Below are 20412 nucleotides of genomic sequence, written 5' to 3'. Positions count from 1 at the left end.
AAAACAGAGTACAAGTAGTCGTAAATACCCTTGGCTCATGCGCAGATTATTTGTTTACCAACTTAGAACACAGGATGTCAGCGCCATCTTGTGACGGCGAATGTGGGGGCGGCTTCCCACAGTTCCCCCTTTTCTATTAATAAGAGCAAATAGGCCACCCATATTAATGAGAGTGGAGATAGAGGTCAAATCCCCAGTGTGTAGGTAAAGGAGCCATGTACAGGATTAGCTCTTAGGCTCACAGGCTTTTACCCAGAGCAACCCTGACCTGCTCCCGTGTCGTTTTGCCTGGGGGAAGGGAACTAGGACACTGAACCTTCATGAAAGATGACATGTCTCCCTAGAATAGGCTCATATATGCCGCAGAGCCTTTCCATTGCAGTGCTTAGCCTTGCAACTCTCTCGGGCTGCTGAAGCACACTCACTCTATCTCGTGCAATGAGTCTAGCCTCGTGAGATATAAGAGCTGAGTGGCCAGCGACCTATTGCCTAAGCATAGATAACCATATATCAGGGGAAGCTCCATGTTCTAGTCCTGCAAGCGCCTGGGCAATAACCACCTTGTCTCTCCTAGTTTGGGCCTTAAGCTTACAGACCAATCAAAGAAGCAACACTAATCCACAGCAAAGTGTATCTCCAAATAATATTAATCCCACCCAATTTTTTAAAGAAAGAAAATGCTGAGGAGATCCAATTGGGTAATCCTTTGGTCAGCGACAGGTCCAAGCGCGTGGAGTTGACCTGAAGTCTCAATTCTCGAAGGATCTGTTCAAATTCAGCCATCCAATTCTGTAACATATACTGAAAAAGACTTTTTGACAAATTAGCTGTCCTAGTAAATTTAACATACTGAATGGAAGTAACACACAATCCCGGAAACTTTTGTTCACATCCCTGCTGAGTTATTTGTCATAATACATCCAGTTGTTTCTGGACAAGATCTATGAGTTGATTAACCAGCATGAGACCTCTCTGTATCTTGACATTAGCTGAGGCCTGTTCATCTATGACTGTAGTCACTGAGGCTGACAAAGTGTTAATGGTGTCAGTCATCTGGACCTGTCCAGACAGAGCCAAGGCTGTCTGAATTAAGGCCAAACCCAGTTCCCAGTTAGTGGTAAAAAAGCAAGAGAATACTTGAGCATTATACATCACCGTCATTGGGAGTGGAAATGTCGACATTATCCCCCAACGCTGCTCTCTCTTTATTATTGACGCCCTGGACATCACCAAGACGAGGGACATTAGTATTCCCTTGGTCAGTCTGGATTTTTCGGGTGAGTCTTTCTGGTACCCAAAATGGGTTGTCTTCATTCTGTGGGAAAACACAGATAGCTCCCCTGGATCTTATCAAGATAGGATCCGGGCCATACCATTTATTATCAAGGACATTTTTCCATTTAACCATCTCATTGGGCCTATCTGGCTCTGAACAATGACGTTCAGCCGCAGTATGGCCATGAGCATCAATATTTAAAAAATTGAGTGTAAAGAGTGCCAAAGACACCGACACTCTTGGTGCTCGGGGTACAGTCTCCTCAAAAGTTCCCCTCTTCTGTTTTATAAGATAGGCTTTGAGGGTGCGATGCGCACGCTCAACAATACCCTGTCCTTGAGGGTTGTATGGAAGTCCAGTCAGGTGGGTTACGTCCATCTGACGGCAGAACTGCTGAAATTTTTGGGATGTATAAGCTGGTCCATTATCAGTCTTAAGGAGTCTGGGTTTCCCCCAAGCACTCCATGCCTCAAGACAATGTTGAATCACATGTGAGGCTTTTTCTCCGGTTAACGGAGAAGCAAACATGATGCCAGAACATGTGTCAATGGACACATGGAGATATTGAAGTTTTCCAAAGGAAGAAACATGTGTAACATCCATTTGCCAGACCTGTAGAGGTCGAATACCGCGTGGGTTAATTCCCACATGAGGAACTGGCAAGAACTCACAGCAGCTTTGACATTGAGTAACAATGTCACGGGCTTCTTTTCTTGTCAAGGAGAAACGACTGCGTAATGTTTCAGCCGTCACATGAAAATTATTATGAAAATTTCTTGCAGCCTCTACCGGGGATGATAGGGCAGCAGCCACCACTTTAGTGGCCTTATCTGCCAAATCATTTCCCAGAGCCATGGGGCCAGGTAGGCCTGAGTGGGCTCTAACATGAGTAATATAAACAGGAGATCTTCTAGATAACAAAACTAATTGTATCTGCTGAAAAATATTGGCAACTCTACTGGAAGGCTTAATCACTCCAGCCACTTCTAAAAGATTTACTGCATTTACCACATAACAGGAATCTGACACAATATTAAGGGGTTCTAAAAAGGTTTTTAAAACTTCTAAGACCACTAAACATTCTACCACTTGAGGTGAATTTTCATTATATTGTTTGGATACCACTTTACCATTAGCCACATAGGCACCTATGCCAGTTTTTGATCCATCAGTATATACCACAATCCCATTTTTAAGTGGGTTTCTTACTGTTATTTGTGGAAACACAACAGATTGATTTTGGGCAAACTGTAAGATTGGATGCTTTGGATAATGGTTATCTATTTTTCCTGAAAAGGAGGTAACTAAAACTGCCCAATCATTAGATGCGGCTGCCAAGGTTTGAACCTGTGCAGCGGTATAAGGTACAATTAAAAGATATGGACTTTGCCCAAAGTGGGTGATTGCTGCTTTTAGGCCTTTAAGGGCAAGCTGTGCAATTGCATCAGGATACCAATCTATTATTTTAGCTGGGGATACGTTTGGATGGATCCACAACAATGGCCCATTCTGCCACAAAACTGCAGTTGGCAATTGTGCTGTCTTAAAGACACACAAACTGAAAGGCTGCGAATCCTCAATACGTTGTAATTGTGCATTCTGTAAGGCCTTTTCCACTTTTTGTAAGGCCTGGTTAGCAGCTAGAGTAAGAGTCCTAGGGGAGGAGATATGAGGATCTCCTTCTAAAATACTAAACAAAGGCCTTAACTCAGCGGAAGGAATCTTTAAAAAAGGTCTGAGCCAATTAATATCTCCCAACAGCTTTTGAAAATCATTTAAGGTATGGAGGTGATCTCTTCTTATCTCTACCTTTTGGGGCACAATCTTATCTGGGGACACCACAGAGCCCAAGAATTGTCCTGTATCAGAAATTTGGACCTTTTCTGTGGCTATCTGTAGACCCCACTGACTTAAAGTTTTAAGTAGAAAAGGATATGCCTTTTGTAGCATGGTAAGGTCTTTATGGCACAGGAGGATGTCATCCATGTAAAGGAGCAAAATTAAAGAGGGGAATTGTTCCCTCACTGGCAAAAGAGCTTCTTGTACATAAAGTTGACACATAGTAGGACTATTGGACATTCCCTGTGGTAAGACCTTCCATTGATACCTCTTATCAGGTTCCATGTGATTAATAGAGGGGATGGTAAAGGCAAATCTGGGCCTATCCCTTGGACACAAAGGTATAGAAAAGAAACAATCTTTAATATCTATAATGATTAAATTCCAGCCATGTGGTAAGGCGGAAAGTACAGGGAGACCCCTCTGTACTGGGCCAAATAAGTTCATTTGCTCATTAATGGCTCTGAGGTCATGGAGCAGTCTCCACTTTCCTGACTTTTTCTTAATTACAAAAATTGGAGTATTCCAAGGTGAGGTAGAGGGTTCAATATGGCCTAGTTTTAATTGTTCCTCTACCAGTTGAATCACAGCTTCTAGTTTTTCAGAGGATAGGTGCCATTGAGGAACCCACACTGGGTCCCCTGTTTTCCATGGTATGGGTCGTGCTGCCCCAATGGCCGCTAAGGAAAACCCAGACCCTGTCTGTCTTGGTTTCCATTAGGTGAGATGGGCTCTATCCTTCCCTGTTCTTGATGTCCTAACCCTTTTCCTTCTTTATAACCCATCTTTGCCATGATATTTTTTGCCTTAGCTGAATACCCTCCTGATGGGGCGTTTTCATTGGACAAAATAAGGCCCAAATGCTGCATAATATCCCTTCCCCAGAGGTTAACCGGGAGTGGGAGCACATAAGGTATGAATTTCCCTTGCTGCCCTTCAGAGGATTCCCACGTCAAGGCAACGGAGCTTATAGTGGGACATGATTGATATCCTAGGCCCTGTAATGAATGAGATGACTCTGTGGTGGGCCATGCTTTGGGCCACCAATGTGTAGAAATTATACTTTTATCTGCTCCGGTATCAAGGATGCCTTCAAACTCTTTTCCATTAATCTTAAGGCGGAGCTTAGGTCTATCATTTAAAGATACAACCAAATAGGCAGAATCATTTCCTGAGGAGCCCATTTTCTTTATCTCAGGTCCTGCAGATTTCTCCCTGGTATTATCAGGGAGGAGCAGCAGCTGAGCTATCCTATCTCCTTTACTAATAGAAAAAACGCCTTTAGGGCTTGAGCACAGGACCTGTATTTCAGGGGAATGTTGACAATCCATAACTCCAGGGTGGACTACTAAGCCCTGCAAGGTGAGTGAACCTCGGCCGAGAATAAGGCCCATGGTTCCCGGGGGCAAGGATGGTATAGGCTCCACCGGCACCGGCTGAATACTCATTTGAGGCATTAATAGGAAGTCGGAGGCGGCACGCAGGTCCACCCTTGTGGGTCTTCCTGGGTCGTCTCTCTGACTGCTTCCTGGGTCCTGACAAACCGGTTCCCATATCTTTGAGGGCCCTGGGACCGAGGGCCCGATGACCCGTTTTTTGGCACATCAGTTGATTGACTATCAGGTGGGGGAAGAATTCTGCCCTTTATATCCCTCACAGAGCGACACTGGTCAGCTCTATGATAACCCTTGCCACACTTAGAGCAAAGAGTGAGAGTCCCTCCCTGTTTATCTGGAGCTCTGCAATCTTTCTTAAAATGCCCAGGCTTTCCGCAATTAAAACATGTCCTCTGATTATTTCTGCTCATGGAGCGGTTCTGAGATTGAAGGATGGCAGCCGCTAAACCTGCATTGCTGAGAGGTCCCCCAAGCTCTCGACAGACCCTGAGCCAGTCTTGTAAGCCTTTGTTCTTTCTTGGGGCTATGGCCGCTCGGCACTCCTTTGTGGCTTGCTCGTAGATTAGCTGTTCTATGAGAGGCGCAGCTTGCTCTGACTCTCCAAAAATACGCTCTGCTGCCTCTGTCATTCTGGCCACAAAATCTGAGAAAGATTCCTGAGGTCCCTGGATTATCTTTGTTAACTGACCAGTGGTTTCACCTGCTCGAGAGAGCGCCTTCCAGGCCCTAATAGCCGTGGAAGAAATCTGGGCATAAGCTCCCCAATGGTAGTTTGTCTGATCAGCAGAATAAGCTCCCTGACCCGTTAACAAGTCAAAAGTCCAATCTCTCTGCTCTGGAGTCAAAGCAGCTGCGTTTGCTCGGGCCTGCGCCTGTGCAGCTTCGTGCCAAAGCGCTTTCCATTCCATATATTTGCCCATACTAGGGAGAGCGGCTTTTACAACCGTCTGCCAATCAGCAGGCGTTAGTGCCATGCCAGCAAGCCTGTCTAACTGCGCCAAGGTAAAATTAGCATTGGTTCCGTATTTACGAACCGACTCGGCAATTTCCTTAATCTGTACGTATTCTACCGGAGCGTGGACACGCCCACCCTCGGCTCCTTCAAAGACTGGAAATGCCTGTTGTATTTTCTTTTGTTCCTCTCGGGGAATGAATGAGTCTGCGCACTGCCTCTCTGCGCACTGCCTCTCTGCGCACTGCCTCTCTGCGCATCTCTCTGCGCACTGCCTCTCTGCGCATCTCTCTGCGCATTGCCTCTCTGCGCATTGCTGACGCACTACGCAGGGCGGGGGCTCCGCATAGGGCGGACCTTGAAACCGACTGCCGGGAGGTTGAACAGTACGCTGACTTTCGCCAGCCGCTTTTGGCTTTTTTCTTGACCAATTAGCTGGCTGGTAATGGGCTGCTTCTTCCTCCCAGTCTGTTTCCTCAGAGGAGGATTCTTCACTTGCTTCAGAGCTACTAAGAGCTGGCTTCCTGAGCTCATCTAGTGACGAGTATCTCCTAGAGACCTCCGCTAATCGATCTTTTTTCTTCTCCCTTTTTCCTCTTTTTCTTCTAATCTCTCTCCAGGTATTCCTACCTAACCTTAACTTTTCCTCGGGTTCAAGACCCTTGGAAAGGCCTGTATACTTATTTTGTGTACCATACTTCCTCTTTGTTCCTACTCTCTCTTCCCGCTTTACTTCTGATAGCTTGTCCTGAATTTCCTCTAGAATTTTCAGCCCTATCTTAATCACTTGATAACATGTGAAAAAGAACAAAAGGGCTCCTAACACCAGAAAAAATTCAAGGCCAAACATACTCACTGGTACTCTCGTTCCCCAGCTGAAAAGTTCTGAATTCATACAGTTGAATCCTTCTTAACAGTCTGCTTTACGGGAACCTTTATCACCGTCGTTCCCCAGCTGATGAGTTCTGAATTCGGCAGTTGAATCCTTCTCAACAGTCTGTGTTACGGGAACCTTTATAAACGTGATCCGCAGTTCTGGTTCCGGAATGAGGGATCTTCCCTGCGCCAGTCCCGAGTTTTTTTCTCGTCCCGGAATTCGGCACCAATTGTTATTCGACGCGTTCTCACGACCGGCCAGGAAGAACACAACAACCAGAATCTTCTACGGCAAAGCTTTATTGCTTACATCTTATGGGGCCAGAGCGTAAGAAGCAAGAGAGAGCGAAGCAAGAGAGAGAGAAAACGAAAACCCTTTCCTCTTTAAAGAGAACAACAATTGCCTAGGACGCATCACTCCCTGATTGGCTGCAGCCCATGGCCGAGCTGACGTTCACGGGAAAAACAGAGTACAAGTAGTCGTAAATACCCTTGGCTCATGCGCAGATTATTTGTTTACCAACTTAGAACACAGGATGTCAGCGCCATCTTGTGACGGCGAATGTGGGGGCGGCTTCCCACAGTATGCTGAGTCCTGTTTGCTCTAGGACTCCTAAAGTCCCTTGGATTTTGTGTTCTCTATCATCCTGCCCATCAGGGGTCCTTCAGGTGGACCCTAGTCAAGCCGGATCTCCTCAGACAGTTGATTTAACCAGAATGGAAGCGTTCGCCACAGGATGTGTGCTACAGGGCTTGCCTGGCATACAGTGGGTCTCTGGGTTCCATCCCCAGTGCATACTGAACACACGTACACACAGAGGACAGGGGACAGGGGAGGAGAGGGAGAGAGAGGGAGAGGGAAAATAATAGAGGGGATAAGGAGGGAGAGAGGGGAGGAGGAAGGAGGAGAAGGCAAGGGGAGAGGGGAGGGGGAAAGGAGAGGGAAGGGAGGGGGCCATGAGGATGGGGAAGGGGGAGGGAAGGGGAGAGGAAAGGGGAAGAAGGAGGAGAGAGGGGAGAGGGGAAGGGGAAGAAGAAGGGAGGAGAAGAGGGAGAGGGATGAAGGAGGGGGTAGAAGGAAAGGGGAGAGAAAGAATAGAGGAGAAGGGAGGGGAGCAGGAAGAGAGAATAGAGGGGAAGGAGAGGGGGAGGAAGGAGAGGGAAAGGGGAGGGGGGAGAGGATAGAGGGGAGGGAGAGGGGAGCAGGAAGGGAGAATAGAGGGGAGGGGAGAGAGAGGGGAAGAAAGGAGAGGGAAATGGGAGGGGGAGGGCAGGGGAGAGAGTCCACCATGGCTCAGGATGTTCTGGAGTATGAAGCCAGGGAATTGCCACTTCCCACCCCCACCCTACCCTGGGGGGGGGGTGGCAGAAAATGTGTACACAGAGCAGGGCCCAAACTTGAACCCCAATGACAGTTCAGCGACCAGCAGAGTTCAGCCAGTCCTGGGAGCAGGATGTAAACGAGGTGGAGGCCAAACCACATGGAGGATCCAGTGCTGGGGTGACAAGGAAGGGAGGAAGGTCGGAGGTGCTCCCTAAGCAGAAAGGATGAGGAGAGAGAAAGTGGGTGGGTGTGGGGAGAGCTGGGCCTAGGGGCTTTGTAAAGAATGGTCTGGCTTTACCTAGGGAGGCCCCATTGTACTTGAATCTCTCCTCTGGGCCTCACCTTCTTCTCTTTCTTCTTACAACTCATGTCTTGACTAGACACTGTGGCTACTTTTCTTCCTGGGTGTGAACTCACGGTGTCCATCCCCGAGCTGAGCAGGTGTGAAGGATGCAACCATTCTTCCAGGGAATCCTCACCAGCCCCTGCAGGGTTCCCTTTCTGTCCCCTGCTCGGTCCCTTTGGCCTGCAAGATACCCTCCCTTGCAGGATGTCCTTGTGCCTTGTAAGGTTCCCTTGCTGTGTCTCCCACAAAGTGCCCTCACCGGCTCACGATTCCCCTGCAGTATGTCCGGGTCTCCCAGGACACGCCCTCCAGTGTCATCTACCAGCTCATGACCCAGCACTGGGGCCTAGATGTCCCCAACCTCCTCATCTCCGTGACCGGTGGGGCCAAGAACTTCAACATGAAGCTGAGGCTGAAGAGCATCTTCCGGAGAGGCTTGGTCAAGGTGGCTCAAACCACGGGTGAGTGCCAAGGCCTGCCCAGGCCACGAGTGTAAGGCAGGATGAAGGGGATCTTTGGGGACCAGGGTTATGGGGTCTGGAAAACTCTTGGGGATAGCTGAATGTATACCCCAGCCTGGGCTAGATTCCTTGGGTCCCTCATCTGCAGAGAAGATGCGGGTCTTTGTTTCCTATTCTTTCCCATCACCATCTTTGTAGCACTTCCTTCATGCTATCTATTGCCCTGATACCCTATAGCCACTGCCATGTGCTTCTGTGCTAGATTAAAAAAAAAAAAAAAAGAAAGAAAAGGTTCATTTTTACTTAGTGCCTATGTGTGATGTGTGTAGATGCATGTGCCCTTATGTGCATGTAGGTGCATGTGTGCATGTGTGCATGTGTGAATGCTACATGTGTTAAGATACCCATGGAGGACAGAAGGAGGCATTGGGTCCCCTTGGAGCTGAAGTTATAGGTGGTTGTGAGCCTCTTAACATGGGTGCTAGGAACAGAACTTAGGTTGTCCGGAAGAGCATCCAGTACTCTTTACTACTGAGTTATCTCTCCAGACCCTAGATTTTATTTAATGTCCACATCACATGTGGCTTCAAGTCACTGATTTCAGAGGTCTGGCCAGCACTGTGTAGTGAGCTGAGCACCCAAACAATAGCAATAGCAGATGGGTCTTGACTTAAGTTGCATGTATGTACTTGGCTCCGGTTGGAGGCATATTGTCATCTTCAAGGAGCAGGGCTGAGGGATGGGGGACATGGACATCGTCCACCACTCTCTGAGTCTCAAACTCTGAAAGGAAGGTGGAAAGCTGCAGAAGAGGAGACTCAGACCCTGTATGCCCCTCATCCTGGGACAGAGAAGACAGAGGGGCAGGAGAGAGTTGGAGAGAGAAGATGCGGATCTTTGTTTCCTATTCTTTCCCATCACCATCTTTGTAGCATGGGGAGCTCAGGTCCCAGAAAGGCATCAGAAAGATATTATTACAGTATAGTGTCCCCTCTTCAATCCTGCTTTAGAGACATAGCTGCCAATGTCCTTGATAGTATGAGGATGAGGGCCCATGCCAGGAGCCCAGTGGGATTCTGGGTGTCAGGATTAGCCTGGCAGGGTGCACATTGGAACCTGGAAGCATGGCCCGTCTCTCTTTCCTCAGGGGCCTGGATCATCACTGGAGGATCCCACACAGGCGTGATGAAGCAGGTGGGCGAAGCGGTACGGGACTTCAGTCTGAGCAGCAGCTGCAAAGAAGGTGAAGTCATCACTATTGGCGTAGCCACGTGGGGCACCATCCACAACCGCGAGGGACTGATCCATCCCATGGTGAGTAGCCATTCCAGAGTGAGTCTGGGTGGGAGGAGGAGGAAGGCTGGGTACAGAGGGAGAGGAGTGCAGGGAGCACGTTGGGTGCCAGCATGAGTGTTGGGGGAGGGAAGGGCACAGTGAGCAGGGTGGGCAGTGAACACCGACTGACTGTACAGGAGGCATCCACGTGCTGGTTATAACTACATCCCAAGAGTTGCTTTGATGAGAAATGGGCTTCAAGGAAGGGAGTGACTGGCTAGGACCACACAGCCAGCAAACACTGGGGTCGGATTGAGCCAGGCTATCTGACCACAAAGCCTGAGCTTTTAGCTTTGAAGCTTTTTGCTCAGAGGCCTCCAGCCTGGAGTTCTACAGGGCAGCGGTTTCTGGCAGTCAGCAACAAGTTGGGCTGCCCTTTAATGCTACACCCCAAGCTTGGCTCAACAGCTGCTTAAGAATGGATATTTTGAGGCTGGAGAGATGGCTCAGCGGTTAAGAGCACTGACTGCTCTTCCAGAGGTCCTGAGTTTGATTCTGAGCAAACTCATGGTGGCTCACAACCATCTGTAATGGGGTCTGATTGCCCTCTTTGGGTATGTCTGAAGAGAGAGACAGTGCACTCACAAACATAAAATAAATACATCTTTAAAAATATGGAGCCGGGCATGGTGGCGCACGCCTTTAATCCCAGAACTCGGGAGGCAGAGGCAGGCGGATTTCTGAGTTCAAGGCTAGCCTGGTCTACAAAGTGAGTTCCAGGACAGCCAGGGCTGTACAGAGAAACCCTGTCTCGAACCCCCGCCCCCCCCAAAAAAACCATATGGAGACTTCAGTGGATAATTTGATTCACTAAGCAGGATTTTCTAAAGACACATTGTATATGTCCTAATGGGGACATGGACATTTTATTCACATTCATGGAAGTCTAGGGACAAACTAAGGAGTCTTTTGTCTCTGCTGACAAGAGTGCTTGGCCCAGTGTGCAGTTCCCCTGGCTCAGGGGCCCTTTGTCAGACACAGTTGCTCTAAGGAGCACAATCTTTGTCTTTCTCTTGTGTCTGAATCATGGAGTGCATCCCTGCACAGAATGGGCCAACTGTTCCGTTTTGCACACCCATTTTTTTGGTGTAAGCCTCCTCCCTTAGGAGGCCAGTGGTGTTCTGAGTTAAGAACCCTTCTGGTTGGAATGCTGTTCCCTGCTCTGTGGACAGTAGGGATGGTGTCTTGTCCAGCAGCATCTCCCAGGTTAGTAGCCTCTTTGGGTGCTGTAAAACACAACCACAAATCTGGTGCACAAGTAACTACAATTAGAAGTTACTCTCACCAGGCTGGAGAGATGGCTCAGTGGTTAAGAGCACTGACTGCTCTTCCAGAGGTTCTGAGTTCAATTCCCAGCATACACATGGTGGCTCACAGCCATCTGTAAATGGGATCTGATGTGCTCTTCTGGTGTGTCTGAAGACAGTTAAGTGTACTCATAGAAATAAATACATAATTTTACAAAATAAAAAATAAAAAAGAAGTTACTCTCGCACACAGCATGGACGCTGTATCACTCAGCCCCAACGAAAATGAAGTTATATTATTCTGGGGCTCTGACCCTTCTTGTTCCTTAAACTGCTGGTGTTTCTGGGAGTTCCTGAGGCCCCATCTAGACAAACCTAGTTAAATATTTTTCATGTTTAGATCCTTAAAATCATAGCTGCAAAGGCCCTTTCTCCAAATAAGGGAACACCAGTTGACTTTTGGTTCTAGGGATTGGTATCTATGAGGGTCATTATCCAAGCTCTTAGACCGCCCTATTTCCAGAATACAGGTATGGCTTTTTTTTTTTAAAACCAATGTGTGTGAGACTAGCCTGGCCATCCACAGGGAGGCTTCCCCGCCGAGTACATGCTGGATGAGGAAGGCCAAGGGAACCTGACCTGCTTGGACAGCAACCATTCCCACTTCATCTTGGTGGATGATGGGACCCACGGGCAATATGGTGTGGAGATTCCGCTGAGGACTAAGCTGGAAAAGTTCATCTCAGAGCAAACGAAGGAAAGGGGAGGTAAGTGTGTGTGTTCCTGAGGGAATCTGGGGAAGAGAGAAGAGAGGCTGGCTCTGTGTCGGAGCCACAGATGGCCGTGACCTGCACAGTTCTTGAGGGTGGGTTCACAACGTGACTGTATTCATTTCCGATCACCACATGACTATTCATTTCCCTGAATGCTTCTTCATGGGCACGTGTCTTCTCTTGCCGCTTCCATCCTCAGTGGAAGGGTGTCAGTGTAGGCTTGGCTGTTGGCTGTCAGTTAATAGAACATCCTGCACTTTCAACTAGAGATGGTTTCAGGCTGTGTGTTAGTCAGTGTTTGTATTCCTGTATAAAACACCATGACCAAGAAGCAAGTTGGGGAGGAAAGGGTTTATTTAGCTTACACTTCCACATTGCTGTTCATCACCAAAGGAAGTCAGGACTGGAACTCACACAGGGCAGGAACTTGGAGGCAGGAACTGTTGCAGAGGCCATGGAGGGGTGCTGCTTATTGGCTTGCTTTCCCTGGCTTGCTCAGCCTACTTTTTTATAGAACCCAGGACCACCAGCCCAGGGATGTCACCACCCACAACAGGCCCTCCCACCCTTGGTCACTAATTGAGAAAATGCCTTACAGCTGGATCTCATGGAGGCCTTTCCTCACGGGAGGCTTCTTTCTTTGTGATAATTCCAGCTTCTGTCAAGTTGACGCACAAAACCAGCCAGTATAAGCTGTGAAAAGGGAACAGGTGACAGGCAGACTTCACAGCTTGATCTCAAGTTGCCTGTGGGAAGAGGGTTGGGAGCACCCAGAGTGTGAGGTCAGGGGAGAACACACAGAGCATGGGGGGGGGGGTTCCAGCTCAGCACATGGATTGTTTGGAATGAAGCTGGGCAGCAGATAGCAAGCTTCCTTGTGCTTCCTGTATCAGGGTCCCCACTGGGGTTGGGCATCCTGCCCTCTAATACCTCCCCCAGGTCTGATGGTGTGTCCACTAAGTTCCCAGGGGATCTGCAGTCTGTTTAGGCACCACACTGGGGGAAGCATGGCTTGGGGGAGGACTGCTTGAGGGAGCACTGCTTGAGGGAGCACTGCTTGGGGTAGAAAGTGTGTGAAAGCAGGCACCCCTGTTGGCCCTGGGTGGGTGGGGAAGGGAACCCCTCACATCACCTCCATTTTCCTGCCTTCTGGGGGGGTGTTGAATAGAAGGGGAGAAGACTCATGATGTGTGACCCCATCCCCCTCAGCCCATGCGGGATGGGTCCATCCCCTCCTAGAGACTCCTTGAGCCAGCCTGGATTTTGAAGCACCATGAAAAGAGCTTCAGAGAAAGGCAGGCTGACTAGAGTAGTCCACTGGGTAGAGGAGATGGAGTTCTGTTCTTGCCCCGTATGTACAATTCAATCAGGATGGGGTAGATGCAGGTGGAAGGCTGGCCTGGGTAGTCCGGTGCAGGGGTCCCTACTGTGGTAGATGCAGGGGTAGGTGCAGGGATGGGGTGAGTGGGCAGGGGCAGGGAGAATAGTCTGGGGGGGTTAGGGGTGGAACAAATGGCCAGGTCTTGGTTTTGCTTCATCTATCCAACCCCCAGACAGGGTCTCTCTTTGAACTCTCCTGGAACTCACTCAGTGGACCAGACTGGCCTAGAACTCACAGAGATCAGCCTGTCTCTGCCGGGATTATAGGTGTGTGCTCCCACCACCTGGCTAGGTTTGCTCTTTTATGGTGAATGAAGCCACCATGGTTCACCATTAGCAGCTGCCATTATCTGCCACTGGGCCCAACTGGTTCTTCCCCCATGTGACTAGGGTGGAGAAAAAGGACTCAAATGGTGGTCTGTGCTTCCCCCTACTTGCCTTCACATGGGCTCCGTGTCTGTCTAGGTGTGGCCATCAAGATCCCCATTGTCTGCGTGGTGTTGGAGGGTGGCCCTGGCACTCTGCATGTGAGTACTCGCTGCTGTGCAGGGTAGGGCTTAGGTGCTGCTGTGGAGGGAGAGCTAGTAGATGCTTTGAGGGAGGACTGGTAGATGTTTTGGAGGGAGGACTTGTAGGTACTTTGAGGGAGGACTGGTAGATGCTTTTGAGGAAGGACTGGTAGGTGCTTTGGCTAGAATCTGGTGCCATCACTGCAAACACACATGGCATGCTGTCCTCAGGATATGGAGGAGGGGGAACCCACCACAGGACAGGGATGTTTCTGGGTGGGAAAAGAGACACATGATGGATAGACCCTCCTGTGGGAGAGGTGGCTTGGCTTTAGCTCAGGTCATGGTGGGTCTGCTGGCCTCTCCCTTTCCCAGGGCCTCTCCATAAGATGTCTACCCAGTGTCCCAGTCACTACTCTCCGAGTACAAGCCCCAGACCCAGTTCAGCTCCTGGAGCTGAGATCTGAGGCTTTCCTCATGGTTCTGGTAACCCTTGGGTTTTGGTCATTCTGGATCCACACAGCATCCCTGTGTGTGCGTCGGGTCAATGGCTATGCCATGAACCTTTTTTAGTAATTGGTATTGGGTGTTGGCTGACAAGCCCGAGTCAGGTGTATCAGTGGTACATTCCTTGTGTGTTAGCAGCAGCTCTCTGGTGTGCACCAAACCAGTGAGAGTTTCCAGAATGTTCCAACTTCATAGGCTCACTCTGGCAGCAAATGGGATGCAACCTTAGCTGCTAGTGAATGATGCTCTGTTCCAAATTTGTGAGACCCGGGTGAGGACTCTGGCCGGCTCACACTTGGTTCCGCTTTGGCAGACAATCTACAATGCCATCAACAATGGCACACCCTGCGTGATAGTGGAGGGCTCTGGCCGAGTGGCTGACGTCATCGCTCAGGTAGCTACTCTGCCTGTCTCTGAGATCACCATCTCCTTGATCCAGCAGAAGCTCAGCATATTCTTCCAGGAGATGTTTGAGACTTTCACCGAAAACCAGATTGTGGAATGGACCAAAAAGGTGAGGCTCATACGCACCTACCAGGCTGACTCCCAGACACATCAGGATTCCTGAAATCTGATTGGTCAGAGTGGGTGCATGATTGGATTTGCAGATGATGGGGGCTCTGAACCCCAGAAGAGGAGAGGTAACCGGGTTGGGCACTGAGAGTTTGAAGCATGTGACAGACAGCATACCAAAGGAGAACTGGGTTTTGAACACTATTCGTAGAATGCTAGGGCCCCTCTGGGACACCCGAGCTTGAGAGTGCTGTTCTGGGACTCAAAGCCTGTTGAGATAGAGGGGTGTGGTACTTGGGAAGGGCCAGGAAGCACAGGAGGGCCCTTACCTGGTATGCTGACAGCAGAGGAGTTTACTGGTCACAGCAGTGAGTGGTCCAGCCTTGTCTCCTCATAAGAGCACTAAAGAGTGACCTCAGAGGTAGCCAGCTCCCCAGTCCAGAAGCTGGGTTTAGGGGTGGTGCCCTCACGAGACCTGCAGAGGCACCAAACGAATGCCGAGTGTGTAGCAAGTGTCTATACATTTGGAATATCCCCTGCAAGGCACGCTGAGTCTCAGAGCTCCCAAGCTCACTCTCAGAGCTTTGTTTACTAAGTGAGCTTCTTGGGGTGAGCGTGAGCAGTGCTAGGCTTCAGTTGAGTTGAGTTTAGGTCCCACCAACCATAGGCCACTGGGCACCTGGAGCTAGCCACACCGGAGTTATGAAGGGACTTGGGCTGTGACTGAACAATGGAAAATCAGGAACTCTCTGACTGGTAATTTAGGGAAGCACAGACACCTCATTTTAAATTTGCCAAGGACTCAAGAGTGGCCTTGTTTGATGTGGATGCTGTGATGGTTTATATAATGCTTGGCCCAGGGATTGGCACTATTAGGAAGTGTGACTTTGTTAGAATAGGTGTGTCACTGTGGGTGTGGGCTTTAAGGCCCTCATCCTAGCTGCCTGGAAGTCACTCTTCCACTAGCAGCCTTCAGATGAAGATGTAGAATTCTCAGCTTCTCCTGCACCATTCGTGCCTGGACACTGCCATGTTCCTGCCTTGATGATAATGGACTGAACCTCTGAACCTGTAAGCCAGCTCCAATTAGATGTCCTGATAAGAGTTACCTTGGTCATGGTGTCTGTTCCCAGCAGTAAAACCCTAAGACAGATGCTCTATAGGATTATCCAGCAGGGTAACAGCTTGAGTTCTGTGAGCTCCTCATCCCCCTCCTTTATCCCCTCCCCAGTCCTGAAGACCTTTGCTGCCTTGCTGGGTGTGCTGTGAGCTGTAGGGCAGGCCAGGAGCCTTTTCTCGGTAACATTATAAATTATTCAGGCAATTCAGAGAACTGAATTTAATTTCTCTCTTTATCCAAAAGTATTTTTGTTATATTTAGTGTGTGTGTGTGTGTGTGTGTGTGTGAGGCTCGTGCTCACACACTAGTGCTACAATGCACACAGTATGGATGTCAGAGGATACTTTGTGCAAGTCAGGTCTTTCTTCTACCATATGGGTCCTAGGAGATTGAAGTCAGACATTTCAGGCTTGGTGGCAACTGCTCTCACTGGGCCTGAGCCTGCCCAGACTGGAGAGTATCACTCCTTGTTGGGGCCTTGATTCTCTTTGACCTTCAAGGAGGCAGAGCATCTTCAGCCCTGAATCTCACTGAAATCCATTCGCTGCAGATCCAAGACATTGTCCGGAGGCGGCAGCTGCTGACGATCTTCCGGGAAGGCAAGGATGGTCAGCAGGATGTGGATGTGGCCATTCTGCAGGCGTTACTGAAAGGTGAGGCTAGGAGTCAGAACATGTGGGTTCAGGATAAACATCAGCATCTCAGTAAGGTGGAGCAGCTGCCCTGCCATGCCCTGCACACCCCTGTCACCCAGGAAACACAGCAAACTCCCAGTGAGATGAATTCACTCACCTACACCTATCCCACTACGGTCAAACTTTCCAGAGGCAACAAATCTTGAGAACAGCAACGTGAGATGACTGTTATCCCATACAAGGGAGTCTCAATAAGATACTATGCAGGGGCTGGAGAGAGGGCTCAGCCGTTAAGAGCACTGACTGCTCTTCCAGAGATTCCGAGTTCAATTCCTAGCAACCACATGGTAGGTAGCTTACAACCATCTGTAATGGGATCCAAATGTCCTCTTCCAGTGTGTCTGAAGACAGCAACAGTGTACTTGTATGCATAAAATAAATAAATATTTAAAAAGATAATGTGCAGATTTCCTTTAGAAGGTGGAAGGCAGAGGGCTGTAAAGTAGAAGAGAAATTAAGATAGTCTTAGATAAACAAGAACATAGAGAATTTGTAACCACTTGTCAGGAGTTACAAGAAATTCTCAGGGGGCCCCCAGGGAGAACTTAAAGTTACTCTCTATTCTGTAGATAGTGATTCAAAGCCATATGAAGAAGTAAAGATCCCAAATAGTCAAGTTCACAGGCAGTTAAAAACTTTTGAGTCCTTCCCTCCTGATAAGTAAGCAATGAAAGCTTTGCCACAGAAGAAAAAAAAAAACGTTTGAGTCAGTGTAACACTTATAATTGCAGTGCTTGTTTTCTTCATTACATAAGAGGTTAAGACAGTAACAGTTGCAGGGCGGTGGTGGCGCACACCTTTAATCCCAGCACTCAGGAGGCAGAGGCAGGTGGATTTTTGAGTTTAAGGGCAGCCTGGTCTACAGAGTGAGTTCCAGGACAGCCAGGGCTACAAAGAGAAACCACACACACACAAAAAGACAGTAACAGTTACTAGTCTAAAAGTTAGTATTCTAAGCCAGGTCTCCTGGCTCATGCTTGCAATCCCAGAACTTCAGAGCCTAAAGCAAGAGATTCACTGCCAAATTCAAGGCCAGGCTGGGCTATATAATACTTTGAAGATTAACCTGGGGAGCCTGAAGAAAGTGATACAAGCATCGCTACAGCAAACTTCACTTATAAGAAGGACTTAGAGTAGATAAGCCTAGAGAAAGAGGTGGAGCCACGGGTGTTAGGGCTGGAGTGGGGCTGAGGAAAGGCTAGAGACACATTCCTGGGGAGACATCAATGAGCCATCTGCTCACCTCAGATAAGAAACCAATGGCAGACCAAAGTAACACTACTGCCAAACTTCAATTTGGTAAACCAATGAGTTTGTTGAGGTTACTAGAGAGTGTGGGTGAGAATTTACTCACAGAACCATGGGTGACTCAGAGGCAGGGGCATCATCACTGAAAGGCCACTCCAGTATTGTTGATGACTCAGGAAACTGCATCTCTGGGATTCTCTGTACCACTTGCAGGCAGTTACAAGGTTGGAAGCATCTTCTTGTCTCAGCATTCCTTTGTTTGCTTATATAACTCTGGGAAGTAATGGGCCTTGTGAGTTTGGCCAGTTTTAGGGACTTCCTGAGTCTTAATGAGTTTCCTTCCAGGAAGGAGGTTTCAGCTGGAGAAAAGTACTACATAACAGGGGACTGGGGACCAGCCTGGACAGAAGCAGAGTCTCTGTGTGGCTTCAGTATGTTTTTTCTGGTGTATTTCCTGTGGTGTGGAGCATGCTTCGTGGCCTCTGCATTTTCTCTCCTCTTTGGTGACTGATATGAGTCCTTAGTCAGATGTTTGAAGTGGAAAATCTTTCCTTGGTTTGCAGGTTGCAGTCACATTTTCTTCAAGTGGCTTTGAAGAACAGAGGGATTAGCTTTCACGGTTTATCATTTTTCCCTTTGTAGTTTGTATTCTCTGTGTCCTGGCTCAGAACTCGGCCTGTCTCATGGGTGCTGATATTCACTGATGTTGTTTTACACACCTAGCCCGACTCAGCACCCTATTGTGTGGTGTGTGTGTGTGTAAGCTGTTTTTTTCCAAATAAAAATGTGTAGGCTTGTGGACCTGAGTTCTGATCTCTAAAACACACTGTGTATGTGTGTGCAAGTGTGTTTGTATGTGTGTGTCTGTGTGTGTGTCTGTGTATGTGTCTGTGTGTGTGCATGTGTGTCTGTGTGTGTCTGTGTATGTGTCTGTGTGTGTGCATATGTGTGTATGTGTGTGTGTCTGTATGTGCATGTGTATTTGTATGTGTGTGCGCATGTATGTGTCTGTGTGTGTATGTGTGTATGTATGTTTATGTGTGTGTATGTGTGTTGGTTTTTGGAATTCTGCTTTGCATGTTAATGTAAACGAATGCTCTTTAGAGTCCTGTATCTTCTTTTATTGTAACTTATGCTGTGGCCCACCTATCACAGAGGGGCTTGGTAAGTCTGGAAGGTGACCCAAAATGGGGAGATGGGACTAAAGTGATGACCAAAGCCCTGGGATTCTCTGAGCCTAACAGTGATTAAAATGCACTTCCCAAGGTGGGTGTCCTGGGAGGGGGTCAGTACTGAGCTCTGAGTTCGCCTTGGAATCTTTATGGGAACTAGAATTCCTGGCCAACTCCTGAGCCTGGCACCAGCCAAGCCTCGGGTAGCAGTACCTGACACACACTGTCACCCACAGCCTCTCGAAGCCAAGACCACTTTGGCCACGAGAACTGGGACCACCAACTGAAGTTGGCTGTGGCCTGGAACCGCGTGGACATCGCTCGCAGTGAGATCTTCACCGATGAATGGCAGTGGAAGGTGGGGTGTTGTGTGGAAATGGTGTGTGTGTTCCTGCAGGGTTCCAGTTCTGTCTTAGGTCTTTGACTAGGGTGGGCTCCTTCCTTCAGGACAGATATCCCACCAGCCTCTCCTGGGGCCTGAGCTCAGAGTTCCAGGAGGCACTGACTTAGTGTGAACGTCACTGAGCAGTGCTCCCTCTCAGCCTGCAGATCTGCATCCCATGATGACGGCCGCTCTCATCTCCAACAAGCCTGAGTTCGTGAGGCTCTTTCTGGAGAATGGGGTGCGGCTCAAGGAGTTTGTCACTTGGGATACTCTTCTCTGCCTGTACGAGAACCTGGAGCCGTCCTGTCTCTTCCACAGCAAGCTACAGAAGGTGCTGGCCGAAGAACAGCGCTTAGCCTATGCATCTGCAACACCCCGCCTGCACATGCACCATGTGGCCCAGGTGCTTCGTGAACTCCTGGGGGACTCCACGCAGCTGCTGTACCCCCGGCCCCGGTACACTGACAGGCCACGGCTCTCGATGACCGTGCCACACATCAAGCTGAACGTGAGTGCTGGGAACATAGACCCTAGTGATGTAGATGCTGGTGTGAGCGGTGCAGGGACATGCTGGCGATGTGCAATGTCTGGTTCCTTGGTGGATGGCCACTGTGTCCTCAGCTGGGTTGTGACCTCTTACAGTCATGAGAAAACACATTGCTAAATGTGGGGGGAGACAGGGTAGCTGGGGGGGGAGGGTATCTATAATTTCAGCTCTCAGGAGGCTGAGGTAGGAAGATGAAGAGTTCAAGGCCAACCTGGGTTACATGATGAGGTAGTCACTGAGGTAGTCCTAAAGGGAGAGAGAAAAGAGAGAGAAAAGCAAAACCAGCTAGCCATACAAATGAGCCCAAAGCAACGGGCTCTGCACTCTGTCCGGGAAGGCATGGGCTGTGAACCTGGGCTTAAACAATAGATTCATTTTCACACAGTAATGGAGGCTGAGATCAGAGGGCAGTGACAGGGTGGTTCCTGCAGAGACAGACCTCACTCCCTGTCTTGCAGGAGGGGGTGCTTGCTGAGCCTTTATATGGGAAGGTGGTCGGAAATACCCTCC

General features: G+C 49.0%; 1 protein-coding gene and 1 long non-coding RNA gene across 9 annotated transcripts in view; both read left to right on the top strand.

Moving 5' to 3' along the window:
• Trpm2 (transient receptor potential cation channel, subfamily M, member 2) overlaps window positions 1-20412 on the top strand; it is a 62188-nt gene that overhangs the window by 12255 nt on the left and 29521 nt on the right. For 6 of the 8 annotated variants that reach the window (XR_001779532.1, XR_871714.3, NM_138301.2 and 3 more), the window contains exons 6-13: window positions 8291-8471; window positions 9619-9785; window positions 11640-11820; window positions 13672-13733; window positions 14536-14736; window positions 16406-16508; window positions 19207-19328; window positions 19513-19863. Coding sequence is in view for 6 of the 8 variants with exons in the window: in NM_138301.2 (NP_612174.2) it covers window positions 8291-8471; window positions 9619-9785; window positions 11640-11820; window positions 13672-13733; window positions 14536-14736; window positions 16406-16508; window positions 19207-19328; window positions 19513-19863 (1368 nt within the window). In the remaining 2 variants the exon portion in view is untranslated. Of the gene's footprint in view, window positions 1-8290; window positions 8472-9618; window positions 9786-11639; window positions 11821-13671; window positions 13734-14535; window positions 14737-16405; window positions 16509-19206; window positions 19329-19512; window positions 19864-20412 lie in introns of those variants that run through there. The other 2 variants (XM_006513731.4, XM_006513732.2) reach the window with 2 other exon arrangements.
• Window positions 17396-18597, top strand: Gm40705. The gene is made up of 2 exons (XR_871850.1): window positions 17396-18229; window positions 18362-18597. It is a non-coding gene; the product is annotated as a predicted gene, 40705 (long non-coding RNA).

This window comes from Mus musculus, chromosome 10 (genome assembly GCF_000001635.26).
Source record: "Mus musculus strain C57BL/6J chromosome 10, GRCm38.p6 C57BL/6J".
NCBI lineage: Eukaryota > Metazoa > Chordata > Mammalia > Rodentia > Muridae > Mus > Mus musculus.
This window is presented reverse-complemented; position numbering and strand designations above follow the sequence as displayed.